The 12,069-nt window shown below is 44.6% G+C and overlaps 1 protein-coding gene across 2 annotated transcripts in view; it reads right to left on the bottom strand.

Moving 5' to 3' along the window:
* Positions 1-12,069, bottom strand: part of KIAA1217 (KIAA1217 ortholog) — a 421,304-nt gene that overhangs the window by 235,710 nt on the left and 173,525 nt on the right. The window contains exon 1 of one of the 2 annotated variants that reach the window (XM_063127620.1): positions 11,444-11,751. The exons of the other annotated variant lie outside the window; for it this stretch is intronic. Within the exon in view, the coding sequence (XP_062983690.1) occupies positions 11,444-11,513 (70 nt within the window). The 5' untranslated portion in view covers positions 11,514-11,751. Of the gene's footprint in view, positions 1-11,443; positions 11,752-12,069 lie in introns of those variants that run through there. 2 annotated transcript variants of the gene reach the window in all.

Raw genomic sequence — 12,069 nt, 5'->3', positions numbered from 1 at the left:
CGTATCCAACATGAACAGTTGTGGAGCTTTGCGCGCACACACACACACACACACACACACACCATACATGGGGGTACAATGGAATACAGACAGCACCCTACTCCCAGAATAAACACAATGTAGATGTCCCCCATTTTATCTCTTTAGGGCAGTATCCAAGAGGATGCAAGCATTAATATTTGTTGTTGTTGTTGCACTAACATAAGTGACTTCTAGTGCAATGCTAATAGAGTTTCCTGGGGAAACCATCACACCAGCTAAATCTATTAGCATTGCGCTAGACCAGGAGTATGCAACATGGTCCCAGTGGGTACCAATGCACCTCTGGACATCTTTCTTGAAACTTGCCAAGGTGCCCTGCCCCTCCCACTTTTTTTTTTAACACACTTTCTTATTAGCAGCTTGGATTGCTGTGAAATAGGTTTCTGTTGGTGCCAGAAATTGTGCGTTCAATGTAGTTATTTAGTACGTTGGAGCTCAGACCCCACCTCTGCCTTGTATTCAGCCTTTGGGGCAGGTTACTTTTCCTTTGCCACACCTCCCATGGCAGCCATTTTGTGGCAGTGCCCAGAAAAGTTTCTCAAATTGCCAAAATGTGCCCATGGCCCAAGAAGTTTGACTATCCCTGTGCTAGACTCTAGTGGCTAGAGACTGCTTAGGCTAGCACAACATAATTTACGTTAGAGCTAGTGTTCACTTGAATACTGAGATCCCAAGGAAGAAAGTGCTGCAATGCCATTTTCATGACAGTAAACGTGGCAGCAATAGCTGCAGTGATGGGTTTGGATGTGGGAAACCCAGGTTCTTCTGCCTGCACCGATGGAAAGGATTACACAAATCAGAATCAGAGGAAATGACTCTTGCTGTGTACCAGCCATTAGAAAGTATTTTTTATCTATTTTTTGGTGGAATTATATTTTGGTTGTTTAAAAACAGTCTATTTTTCATGCTGTTTGGGTCATGTTCCCATCTGTTCACCCATAAGTCTGTTCTGGCCTTTTTCCACATTTATCTTTGAATTTATTTTTCAAAGATTGCACAGAAGATCGTATTTAAATACATATTTTAAACATATTTTCTCTCCAAGTGCAGATTTCTAAAAGTGTTTTATGTCAAAATACCCTCACAAACACACTTTAACACATTTGTTGGAGCCGGGAACTGCTCTGGAATATTTGAGACGCACAAAAAGCTAACAGATAGCTAAGTTCCAATCCGCACATAAGTCCAGGCAGAGTGGATCAGGCCATTTCATATCAGAATTTGCATAGGTCGAATTCTGCAAACATCCCTACTAGCCACAATAGCTAAACGGAACCTCCACATTCAGCATCCCCTCCCTCAAGTATCAGATGCCGAAAATGAACCAATGGGATGGCAATGAACATCATATCCTGTTTGGGAACATCCAGAAGGATCTGGCTGCCTGCTCTTATAAACTAGGGTGACCATATGAAAAGGAGGACAGGGCTCCTGTATCTTTAAGAGTTGTATTGAGAAGGGAATTTCAGCAGGTATCATTTGTATATATGGAGAGCCTGGTGAAATTTCCTCTTCATCACACCAGTTAAAGCTGCAGGTAGGGCACCTGCAGCTTTAACTGGTGTGATGAAGAGGAAATTTCACCAAGTGCTGCATACATACAAATGACGCCTGCTGAAATTCTCTTTTCTATGCAACTGTTAAAGATACAGGAGCCCTGTCCTCCTTTTCATATGGTCACCCTATATGAACACAGCCTTGTATCCAACATTAGTCCTATATAGAGTAGACCCATTGAGATAGGGCTTATGTGAGTCATGACTAACTTCAGTTCCATTCATTCCAATGGGTCTACTCCATATAGGACTAACATTGGATACTACCTAGAATTCTAGAGTAGGTGGATCTGGGCCTGATATAGCAAGGACATTCTTCCAGCAAGGCAGTTCTTAAAGAAATATATAAATAACTTTATTTTTCCATATGGAACACCCGCTAGTACAAAAAGAGGTTTCCGGCTCCAAAGTGGACACGTTTTAATGTATTATGAACAGTAATTTCTACAGGATTGTTCAGCTTCCAAAGAGCCTTATTGCTCTCCTTCTGCTTATCACTATATTTTTCTTCTTTTGCTGGTCAATGCACTTCATTATTCATCTGGAAACAAGGGGGCAAATCCAATTTTTGACCCAGCGGATGCCTCCTCTGATGGAAGAGAGGATGAGTCCTGCAGGATACGGCCCAACCCTCTCAAGCAGATGTCCAGGGCATAGGGGGGAAAGGGGGAATTGGCAAAAAAACCCAAAAACCCACCACCCACCCCTCTCCTCTTCCTTTACCAAAGGTGACCACTGGACCAAAAGCTCTTCTACAGTTGGATTTGACCCTCTATGTGTTGTTTTTCCACAGGCTCAACGAAAAGACTCACAGGCAAAGAGATTTGGATCTGCTAAAGATTTTAAAAGCCCAGTCAGCATTCCTGAGAACGTTATATTAAATGGTTATATTGCTAGGGGTTTAGAGTACAGCCGCCGCCACACATGCTGAGGGCTGTTGGAGAAAGAAATATTTTCCATGTGTAACCTAATTACAAAAACATCAAATCTCAATAATTTTAGGATAATCCCGTCTGAAAATAGAAGGGAAAAAGTATACCGCAGGACCCTGTTAATATAAGGAACACACAGAGCTATCTCACAACGCAATCTCTGCCTAGCTCTGCGTTGGGAGAATGGATCGGTGAATTACACAAGAAAAGGCTTAGATGTGGAGTTGGATCCAGATTTAGTCCTACTTGGAGTAGGCTCATTGAAGTCAATGGGATTTGAGTTAGTTATGACAAACTGATTTACTCTAACTATGACTAAGGGTTGAGTCCCGTTCATTTCAATGGATTTCACCCTAAACATGGAGCCAATCCTTGGTGTAGTAATAAGGTGCATTCTAAATGCTGTCCTTTTCTCTTCTTCATTAGTTAAGCCTATGGTGACATATTTTTAAGGCCTACTGGGTAATTGACAGTGCAGCCATCAAACTCTTAGGTTATGTTCACACCTCTTCATTTAAAGGATCAAAAGCAAACAGCACATCATGTCAAACAACCCATTGCGGGTACTTATCTGAAGTGTCACAAGCAGAACTAAAAGTTCACATTGGCAGCTGATTCTGCAGCTTTATTTACAAAGCAACTCAGAAACACCTAATCGAAATGAACAATGGATGCGTCAGGCATGATAATTTCTAGGGATGTGCTCCGCTCCGATTAGAAGCGGAGAATCAGAAGCGAATTGGCCTGCTCCGCCTTGCCCAGAGGCGGAGTAGAAGCGGACCGGGGACCCGTAGAAGCATGGTGAAGAGAAGCGCCCATACGCGGAGCACTTCTCTTTTCGCAGCGTGATCCGATCGCCATTTTGAAAAATTTCACCCATAGGATTGCATTGCGGAAAAGAATAGGGGATAACTGTGTTGTTTTTTAAGTTATCTTTCTGAAACTTCTTGTGCTTAGAGAGTCGTGGCTGGGGGTCATTTTGAGCCTACTCTCAGCTCTCTGGGTGCTGCGGTTCGCTTGCTAGAATTTTTTTAAAAACCGGTTAAAACAGCGGGAAAATGTACCTTTTCGAAGGGCTGAGGGGCAGAGTCAACTCCCGGTCATGATCACATGATCCCAAAGTTGGAGGAGGGGATAGGCAAAACAGGTAACTTGGGATTCTGGGAAACTTCTCTTTCTACTCTGAATGGAGTTTTCCCAGTGTTTTTTAAAACAGTAGCTCCACCAAATGCACAAACACAACCTGAAATCATATACTAACAGATAGGAAACACAGCACTGCTACCCACCCTAACTTTGGGGAACAACTGAATAGATGTGGTGCAAGGGGATGAGCTCCCCTAGGGCATGTGGACATGCCCAGTGCACTCTCCTGTCCTTGGAGGACCATCAGAGCCCTCCAAAGGTTAACCCGTGGAGAGAATGCGTGTCATGAGTTGAAGTGAAAGTTTGCTTCTTAAAGACTGGTCCCTAGACAGGGACAGTCAAAATTGGCATATGATTCCCCCTCCCCCTGGGTACGTCCACTCCTCTCTTACTGGTAAAAGACAGATATAGCCTTTTTTTAAAAAAGTTCTTCTTGTTGTTTATTCAGCAATACTGCTGCTTTTAATTCCACCCCTCCTTTGTTTATTTATTTATTTATTTATTCCATTTTATATGCATTACTGGCTTTGAAACTATCCTTGGCTCACTTCCTTATGCCCCCAGAAATGTCTGCTGCCTGCCTGCCTTCCCTCCCTCCTCCCCTGCCCGCCTCACAGGGTTGGTTTGTGTGTGTCTTGCTTTGACTCAGGAGAGAAGTCCTTCCTGCGCTCACTTAGACTTTTGGAAGTTCCAAATCAATTTTTCAAGTGTGGAAGAAGATTCATATTTATTTAGGTTTATCTCTACTCCCCAATTCATGGCAAGTTGGGATTTCCTTTGAAATGGCCCCATTGAGCTGTCTGCAGCTTTAAATCCCTGAGATACTGGGGTGTCCGATTTTCATAAATTCCCCAAAAATCAGGGGATGATGGGATTGGCTTGAGTCTTGGCATGCATGTGCATCCCTGGATAATCTATCATGGTGGCGAGTTTGAGGTTTCTAACGTGAAAATTGACGGAGATATCGAAAGGGGTGTGAATTGGGGTTATGGGTGGTGCGTTAGAGGTTAGAGCCCTGCCAAAAATCAGGGGATGATGGGATTGGCTTGAGTCTTGCCATGAATGTGGCTCTAGATGGCATCTGTGGGGGTGCCTGCTTCAATTTTTTTTATCTGTCAAAATGTCGGAGAAAAGCCCATGTCTGCAAATGGGGTGTCCGATTTTCATAAATTCCCCAAAAATCAGGGGATGATAGGATTGGCTTGAAACTTAGCGTCCATGTGGACACATGGATAAGCTGTCATGGGACCGAACGTGAGGTTTCTGACGTCCAAATTGACGGAGATATCGAAAGGGGTGTGAATTGGGGTGAGTTAAAAGGTTTAAGCCCTGCCAAAAATCAGGGGATGATGGGATTGGCTTGAGTCTTGCCATGAATGTGGCTCTAGATGGCATCTGTGGGAGTGCCCACTTCAATTTTTTTTATCTGTCAAAATGTCAGAGAAAAGCCCATGTCTGCAAATGGGGTGTCCGATTTTCATAAATTCCCCCAAAATCAGGGGATGATAGGATTGGCCTTAGTCTTGGCAAGCATGTGTATACGTCCATGAGGTGTCATGGTGCCAAACGTGAGGTTTCTAACTTTAACAGAAAAAAAGTTGTATACTTTTTTGTATTTCAATGCAAGCCTATGGGGGGGGGAAAGCGGAGCTCCGATCCGGATCCGGAACTCCGCTGCGGACCGGAGCGGACTATAGGCGGAGCGGGGCGGAGCAAAGCAGCCCAATCCGCAAATTGCGGATCTGGAAGAGAAGCGGATCGGGGGGGTCCGTGCACACCCCTAATAATTTCTTTAACCTTTTTTTGGGTGTCTAACCTTTTTTTGTCTGAGGGCCGAATTCAATTTCTTAGAAGCTCTTGGGGGGCGCATTCCAGTGGTGGGTGGAGCTGAAGGCAAAATATTTCCACAACCAGCTTAAGACATGCTTGCATGGGAACTCCGTTTCTTCTCATTTTGCCACATTGGGGCGCAACCAGAAGACCGGGTTGCCCAAATTAGGAGGTATAATATGGAACAGCAGCTACCCACAGCAACATTGTGCCTTGTCAAGCATGGGCAGGGTAGCAGTGCTGACCCTGCATGTGCGGATCTCATCCGTCATGCAGTTGATTGGGAGCTCAGCATCGGCCTTAGCTAGACCTACCTGTTATCCCACGATGGAGGAGGGAAGATCTCACGTTGTGTTTAACACAAGATCCCTCCTCTGTTTACATGCGACGACCTCAGAAGGAGAGGCATTGCGACCGCCATTTTTTTATTAAAGGGCCAGCAGCGCACGAATGCTCATGCACAGAAGGTAAGTCCTTTTTAAAATTTAACTTACTTTCCTTGATACACCCCACCCTACCCCCGATGGGCACAGCACTCCTGAGGAGTACTACGCCCCATGCGCAGCTCCCAGCTCCTCATGAGAAATCACGCGGAGCTGGGTCAACCCGCGGCAACAGGCCACACGTTCTGCAGTCTCGGGCTCAGCCCAGGACCGCGGAAAAACCATGGTCAAAGGGGAGGGCAAGATCCCAGGGCAAGGGAGGGATCATCCCTCCCTGATCCTGGGATCCCCTGTGCATCATGTGGACGCACAGGGATGATCCCGGGGATCATATCAGGATAAAGCCCCTTCTAGCTATGGCTTTAGGTCACATGTGGCTCACAGGGATTAGGTAAGCACCATTTTAAAAAAGAAAGAAAGAGCCAGACCAAGCAGTCTTCTGTTTTGTCAGCATCTCCTCAATTTAGATCAATTCTCTTGATTGTTTCTTGCAAACAATTGATGTGGTTGTTGTCCACCTAAGAAGTTCAGTTATTCCTATGGTGGCCACTTGTGGATTGCCCCCAGAGAGGAAACACATTACCATAAAAGAGGACACCAATTTGCATGAAAATTCTACATGCGAATGTATACATACAGCTGCAAATTTAAAGATAATTATTATAATTTACATAGAAATACAGTACGTCATAATGTGGAAGACTGTGAACAGGTGAGCTGTGTGCCTGCCTGTTTTGTCTACTGCCCAGGTGCGAACTATTGATGGGCAACAGTTTTTATTGTTCTTTACTTTTAAACAGAAATGGACAGGACTGCCTTTCAAACAAAGGATGCCTTTAAACAGAGGACTGACAGCCCATCAAACAAAGGACTATCCTCTGTTAACAAGGACACATGGTCACCATACAAGCTGTTCCTGGGTATATTTCTCTGGAGGAAGAAGGATGGTTGGATTTCCAAATAGCTCTTCACCATAGCTAGTGCTGTGGGGTGTATGCAGGGCCAGGGGCTACAGTAGGTGGAGCCAAACGACAATTCTCAGGAGACACTCATGTGCTTGTGTGTGGCACCATTAGCATGAACATGCTAACATTATGAGCCAGGAGAGCTTGGAAACAGAAGATTCCCCCCCTTCCCCCACCCCGAAGTTTGATAATGAAAGCTCATAAATTTTGGAGCCAATTTCGAATTGAGCTGAGGAGAGTTTTCCTATCTCTATTCATGACAGGCACAAGTACAGGAAGTATTTCAGTTTCTGCATTTGTACATATCAATAAGGTCAAAAGCCTCTCAAAACTGAATGTGTGATTGTGCAGCCTTGTAAATCCACAAAACGTACTAGTCACCAAAAACATTCCCAGTCACCTGACCATTCATGTGTGTATTCTTCATTTATGGCACATTTGATGACCGGGGAGGGAAGATTAAACTTTCTTCCAATTTACAAAAATTGCCATGCCTGGTTGCTTGGAGATGTTTTTTACTCCCCATTAGGTGAGCGTTTATATTCAAGCCTCTTTACAAACACCAACTTTAGAGATAGTTTGGAAATATAAGTCTGGAAATGCTGCCTGTCATTATACCATAGCCTAGTTAACATTCCACTAAATCAAGTTTAGCTCTTTCCCAGGCTCAGGAATGTTTGGATTTAAGCATATGTTTATCACACATCCATGAAATGGAGTAGATGCTGTGAAAATGCCCTTATGAAGCTTACAATGTGATCGCTTTATATTTTTAACAGTTGGATACCCTTTCCATCCCACACATAAAAATAGCAGTTGTTCAGTCTGAAAATGTAAAAGAAAAGAAAAGAAATTCAAGCTGAAACTATACGGCTACAAATGGCAGTGAGATTGTTAAAATATCCCGCCTTGTATTCATAGATACTCCAATTTTGTACTCTGGAAGCAGAGGCCAGAGGGCCATGAATTCCCTTGAGCAAACAGCCCCTACTTGCTTGTTTTGGAAGGAGGCAGGTCTGTAGAGCTCACATGAGGGGGCTCCGCCCACTTGCCTCCGTCCAGAAATGCGCATTTCAATTAGTTCGGGGCTTCCCCTAGGAAACACTAAATCTCCCTCGTGTAAGTGGTGAGTCACGCTTGTGTAGTGGAACGGGCGGGATCCCCCACTTGCAGAAGGGAATCAGTGTGTGTGTGGGGGGGGTGCAAGTACCCCATTCAATTCTGCCCCTAGTGTCAAGTTTCAAACCTAAGTTTGTTTAGAGGAGGCATGGTCAATCTGCACCCCTTGAACTAACTGAATGTGGCTCCTGGGCTAATTTCAAAATCTCTCTGCAAGTGATCAGTTCAGATCTCTCTCCCAGCAGCCCTCTGGGTGGGGAGAAGCGGGAGAGAGAGAACAGAGAGAATAAAACTGCCAATATCATACTGCCTTTATACAAATCTATGGTGCACCCACTCTTAGAAAACTGAGTACAGTTCTGGTCACCACACCGAAAAAAAGATATTGTAAAGCTGGAAAAAGTTCAGAAAGGGGCAACTAAAATGATTAAGTGGCTGGAGCATTTCCCCTATGAGGGAAGGTTTCAACAGCTGGGATTGTTTAGCTTGGAAAAAAGGAGGCTAAGGGGAGACCTGATAGAGGTGTTCAAAATTATGCATGATGTGGAGAAAGTGAATAGGGGGACATTTTTCTCCTTCTCTCAAAATACTAGAATCATAGAATCATAGAATAGTAGAGTTGGAAGGGGCCTAAAAGGCCATCGAGTCCAACCTCCTGCTCAATGCAGGAATCCACCCTACAGCATACTTGACAGATGGTTGTCCAGCTGCCTCTTGAAAGCCTCTAGTGTGGGAGAGCCCACAACCGCCCTAGGTAACTGGTTCCATTGTCGTACTACTCTAACAGTCAGGAAGTTTTTCCTGATGTCCAGCCGGTATCTGACTTCCTGTAACTTGAGCCCATTATTCCGTGTCCTGCACTCTGGGAGGATCGAGAAGAGATCCTGGCCCTCCTCTGTGTGACAACCTTTTAAGTATTTGAAGAGTGCTATCATATCTCCCCTCGATCTTCTCTTCTCCAGGCTAAACCTGCCCAGTTCTTTCAGTCTCTCTTCATAGGGCTTTGTTTCCAGACCCCTGATCATCCTGGTTGCCCTCCTCTGAACACGCTCCAGCTTGTCTGCGTCCTTCTTGAAGTGTAGTGAACCCAATGGGGTCATCCCATGAAGCTGATTGGCAGGAGATTCAGGACAGATAAAAGAAAGTACTTCTTCACACACAGCATAGCTAAAGATGGAATTCTACTGCAAAATGTGATGATGGCCACCAATTTGGATGGCTTTAAAAGGGGGTTGGATAAATGCCTGGAGGAGAAGGTTATCAATGGTTACTGGTCCTGGTGGCTAAGTGCAATCTCTAGTATAAGAGCCTGTATACACTAGTTGCTGGGGAACATGGGTGGAAGAGTGTTGTTGCATCATGTCTAGTTGGCCACTGTGTGAACAGAGTCCTGGACTTGGTCTGATCCAGCAGGGCTCCTCTTATGTTCTTATAAGAAGGAAAAGAGGTAGCCACACACACACACCTCAGGCTCTAGCTCCAACAGATTACATTGGAGGAAATGTAACAGATTTCTTGATGAGTCTTGCTCCCTGTTATCTACAACTAGGGTTTACTCTCGCTCCTCTTTGGAAACTACAGCCTATCTCTGCTTGACTGCCCACCTCCCCTCAAGTCTTTAGGATTTAGCTATGACAATAACAACAATGACTGCTGACTGGCTGGAAGAACCTTGCAGGGCACTTGTTTAAAACTGGTTGAGCATTTTCTCTACAGGCCTCCATCATATCCAGCAGTGACAGTATGCACAAAGTTAACACACCTGCTAAAACTGGTTTGAGTGCAAGTATAGGGTGACCATGTGAGAAGAAAGACAGGGCTCATGTATTTTTAACAGTTGTACAGAAAAGAGAATTTCAGCAGGTGTCATTTGTATGCCTGCAGCACCTGGTGAAATTCCCTCTTTGTCACAACAGTTAAAGCTGCAGGAGTATAGCTAGAGTGACCAGATACAAACGAGGGCAGGGCTCCTGCATCTTTAACTGTTGTGATGAAGAGGGAATTTCACCAGGTGCTGCATGCATACAAATGTCACCTGTTGAAATTCCTTTTTCTATACAACTGTTAAAGATACAGGAGCCCTGTCCTCCTTTCCATATGGTCACCTTACGCAAGAAGACATATCCACATATACAGGAGTGAGGAATCTCAGGCCCTTGGGCCAAATCCGGCCCTCCTGTGGGCCAATTCCAAGACAGTCCTGCCCCCTTCCTTGGCCCCACCTCTTTCTCCTAACCTCTCTGATTGTTTAGTGTTTTCCCAGCTCCCATCCCCCATACTAAACATTTGAAATGCCTCTCCTTAGGTTTAGTTACTGGCAGTAAGAGCTTTAAGTGGCAAGATGCTGCATATTTGGCCCCGCCCCTTTTCCCTTCGGTCCTGCCCACCCCTGGAATGCAGCCTCTGAGATTTTTTCCAGAATGGAATTCAGCCTTCCCCACATATGTCTCATCCATGAGCTGGTATCCAGCAGAACTAAGTAAGCAAAAAAAGTCAACCCAATTTTGAAAAAAATATACACCCATATATTGGGAATCAATCCTAACGCATCCTAAGCCCACCTCCTCCATATACACATGTAATTATATTGATTTTTGATCATTTATTTATCAATCCCAACAATTTCTAAAACACCATGTCCATCCAACCATTTATTCCGTAGAGACAAAAGAACATAAGAGCTTTAGTGACATCTGCCAGCAGGGACACAATGTAAAATACAGGGTAGCTGGGAGTTATCATATGCTACAGTCGCTGGAGTCCCATAAATTATAGCTCCCCAAAGGAGAATGAGATGGATTCTACAAACACCAATAATAGATTTAGACTAGGCACGTGTTGCACTATCTCAAAAGTTTGTTCTTCTAAAGGAATTCATTTGCACCCTGTTTTAGACAAAACAGAGTACAGCATATCTGACCTTACATGAAAGCTGTTTTCATAATTTCTGGCCACATTCCAAGACAAACACATGCGTTTCGCATGAAACACACTGAAGTCTGAACCATTTGCTATGGGTCTCTGGGCTTTAAAAGATGAACTGCAAATTATAACTCTCACTTGAACTAAATGAGGAGGAAGCTGACTTCCACACATTGTTGGAGCACGTCATATTAAAAGGATGACTTCCCTTCCTCATGGGGTTAACCCCCTCCCTTGCTGTAGGCTGTGTTTCGTAAAACGTTTGCATTAAAAAAAAAAATCCAAAGCCTCGTGCTCTTTGCTGTTTCCACAATTGTCTTTCCCAAGAGAAAGTCAGATATAAGGAACAGAACAACAACAAAAAATACAGTCAGCTGCGGCATAATAAATAAAGTATCTGCCCCATATAATCTGTCACTGAGATATAAAAAGCAGCAGCGAGGGACATGTTGAATGTAACTCCATCTACGAGCGACTCTGTTACTTACCCTTCATCTGTCTGCTGTCTCTTGGACAAGTCAGGAGCGGCTCAGATTTCTGGCTTTCAGTTTCCTCCATTGTCCCTGCCTACTTTTTCAGACTAGGACTGCACAAGCTTTCGATTCAAAAGTCGAAAACTCGCCGCTCGGAAAGCTAACAGAAGGGGGGGGGGGAAGCCTGCCTCCCAGAGGAGAGGAAAATCTATCCTCTTGACAGCACAAAGTTCCTTTCAAAAGTGAACTGCATTCCAGGAGAGCAGGGAGCCACATTGAAACAGCCAAAGTTTTCAGCAGACCAGTGGGCAGTTCTTTCAATAGCGGCTGTTGGCTCCTGCGGCTGTTGCTGAAATAGACCCACACACACACTGCCCCCCCCCTCTCTCTCTCTCTCGGTGGGGCCCTCAACAGGTGATAGATTTGTCTGGGAGAGAGATTCTGACCTCGTTCTTTCCCATGGCTCTAGAGTGATATCCCTGTTTGTCCGCCAAGGAGCATTACTGATACAGTTATCGGCCTTCAACGGAAGGAATCTGGCTTGCAAAACCCTTAGTTGTGTGAGACAAAGGTTTTCCAAATAATGGGCTGGATCCAGGCTTTGTCATGCTTAGAGTAGACCCACTGAAATACATGGGACA

Source organism: Elgaria multicarinata, chromosome 1 (genome assembly GCF_023053635.1).
Source record: "Elgaria multicarinata webbii isolate HBS135686 ecotype San Diego chromosome 1, rElgMul1.1.pri, whole genome shotgun sequence".
Taxonomy (NCBI): domain Eukaryota; kingdom Metazoa; phylum Chordata; class Lepidosauria; order Squamata; family Anguidae; genus Elgaria; species Elgaria multicarinata.
The sequence above is the reverse complement of the archived record's forward strand: the minus strand, read 5'-3'. Positions and strand labels throughout refer to the sequence as shown.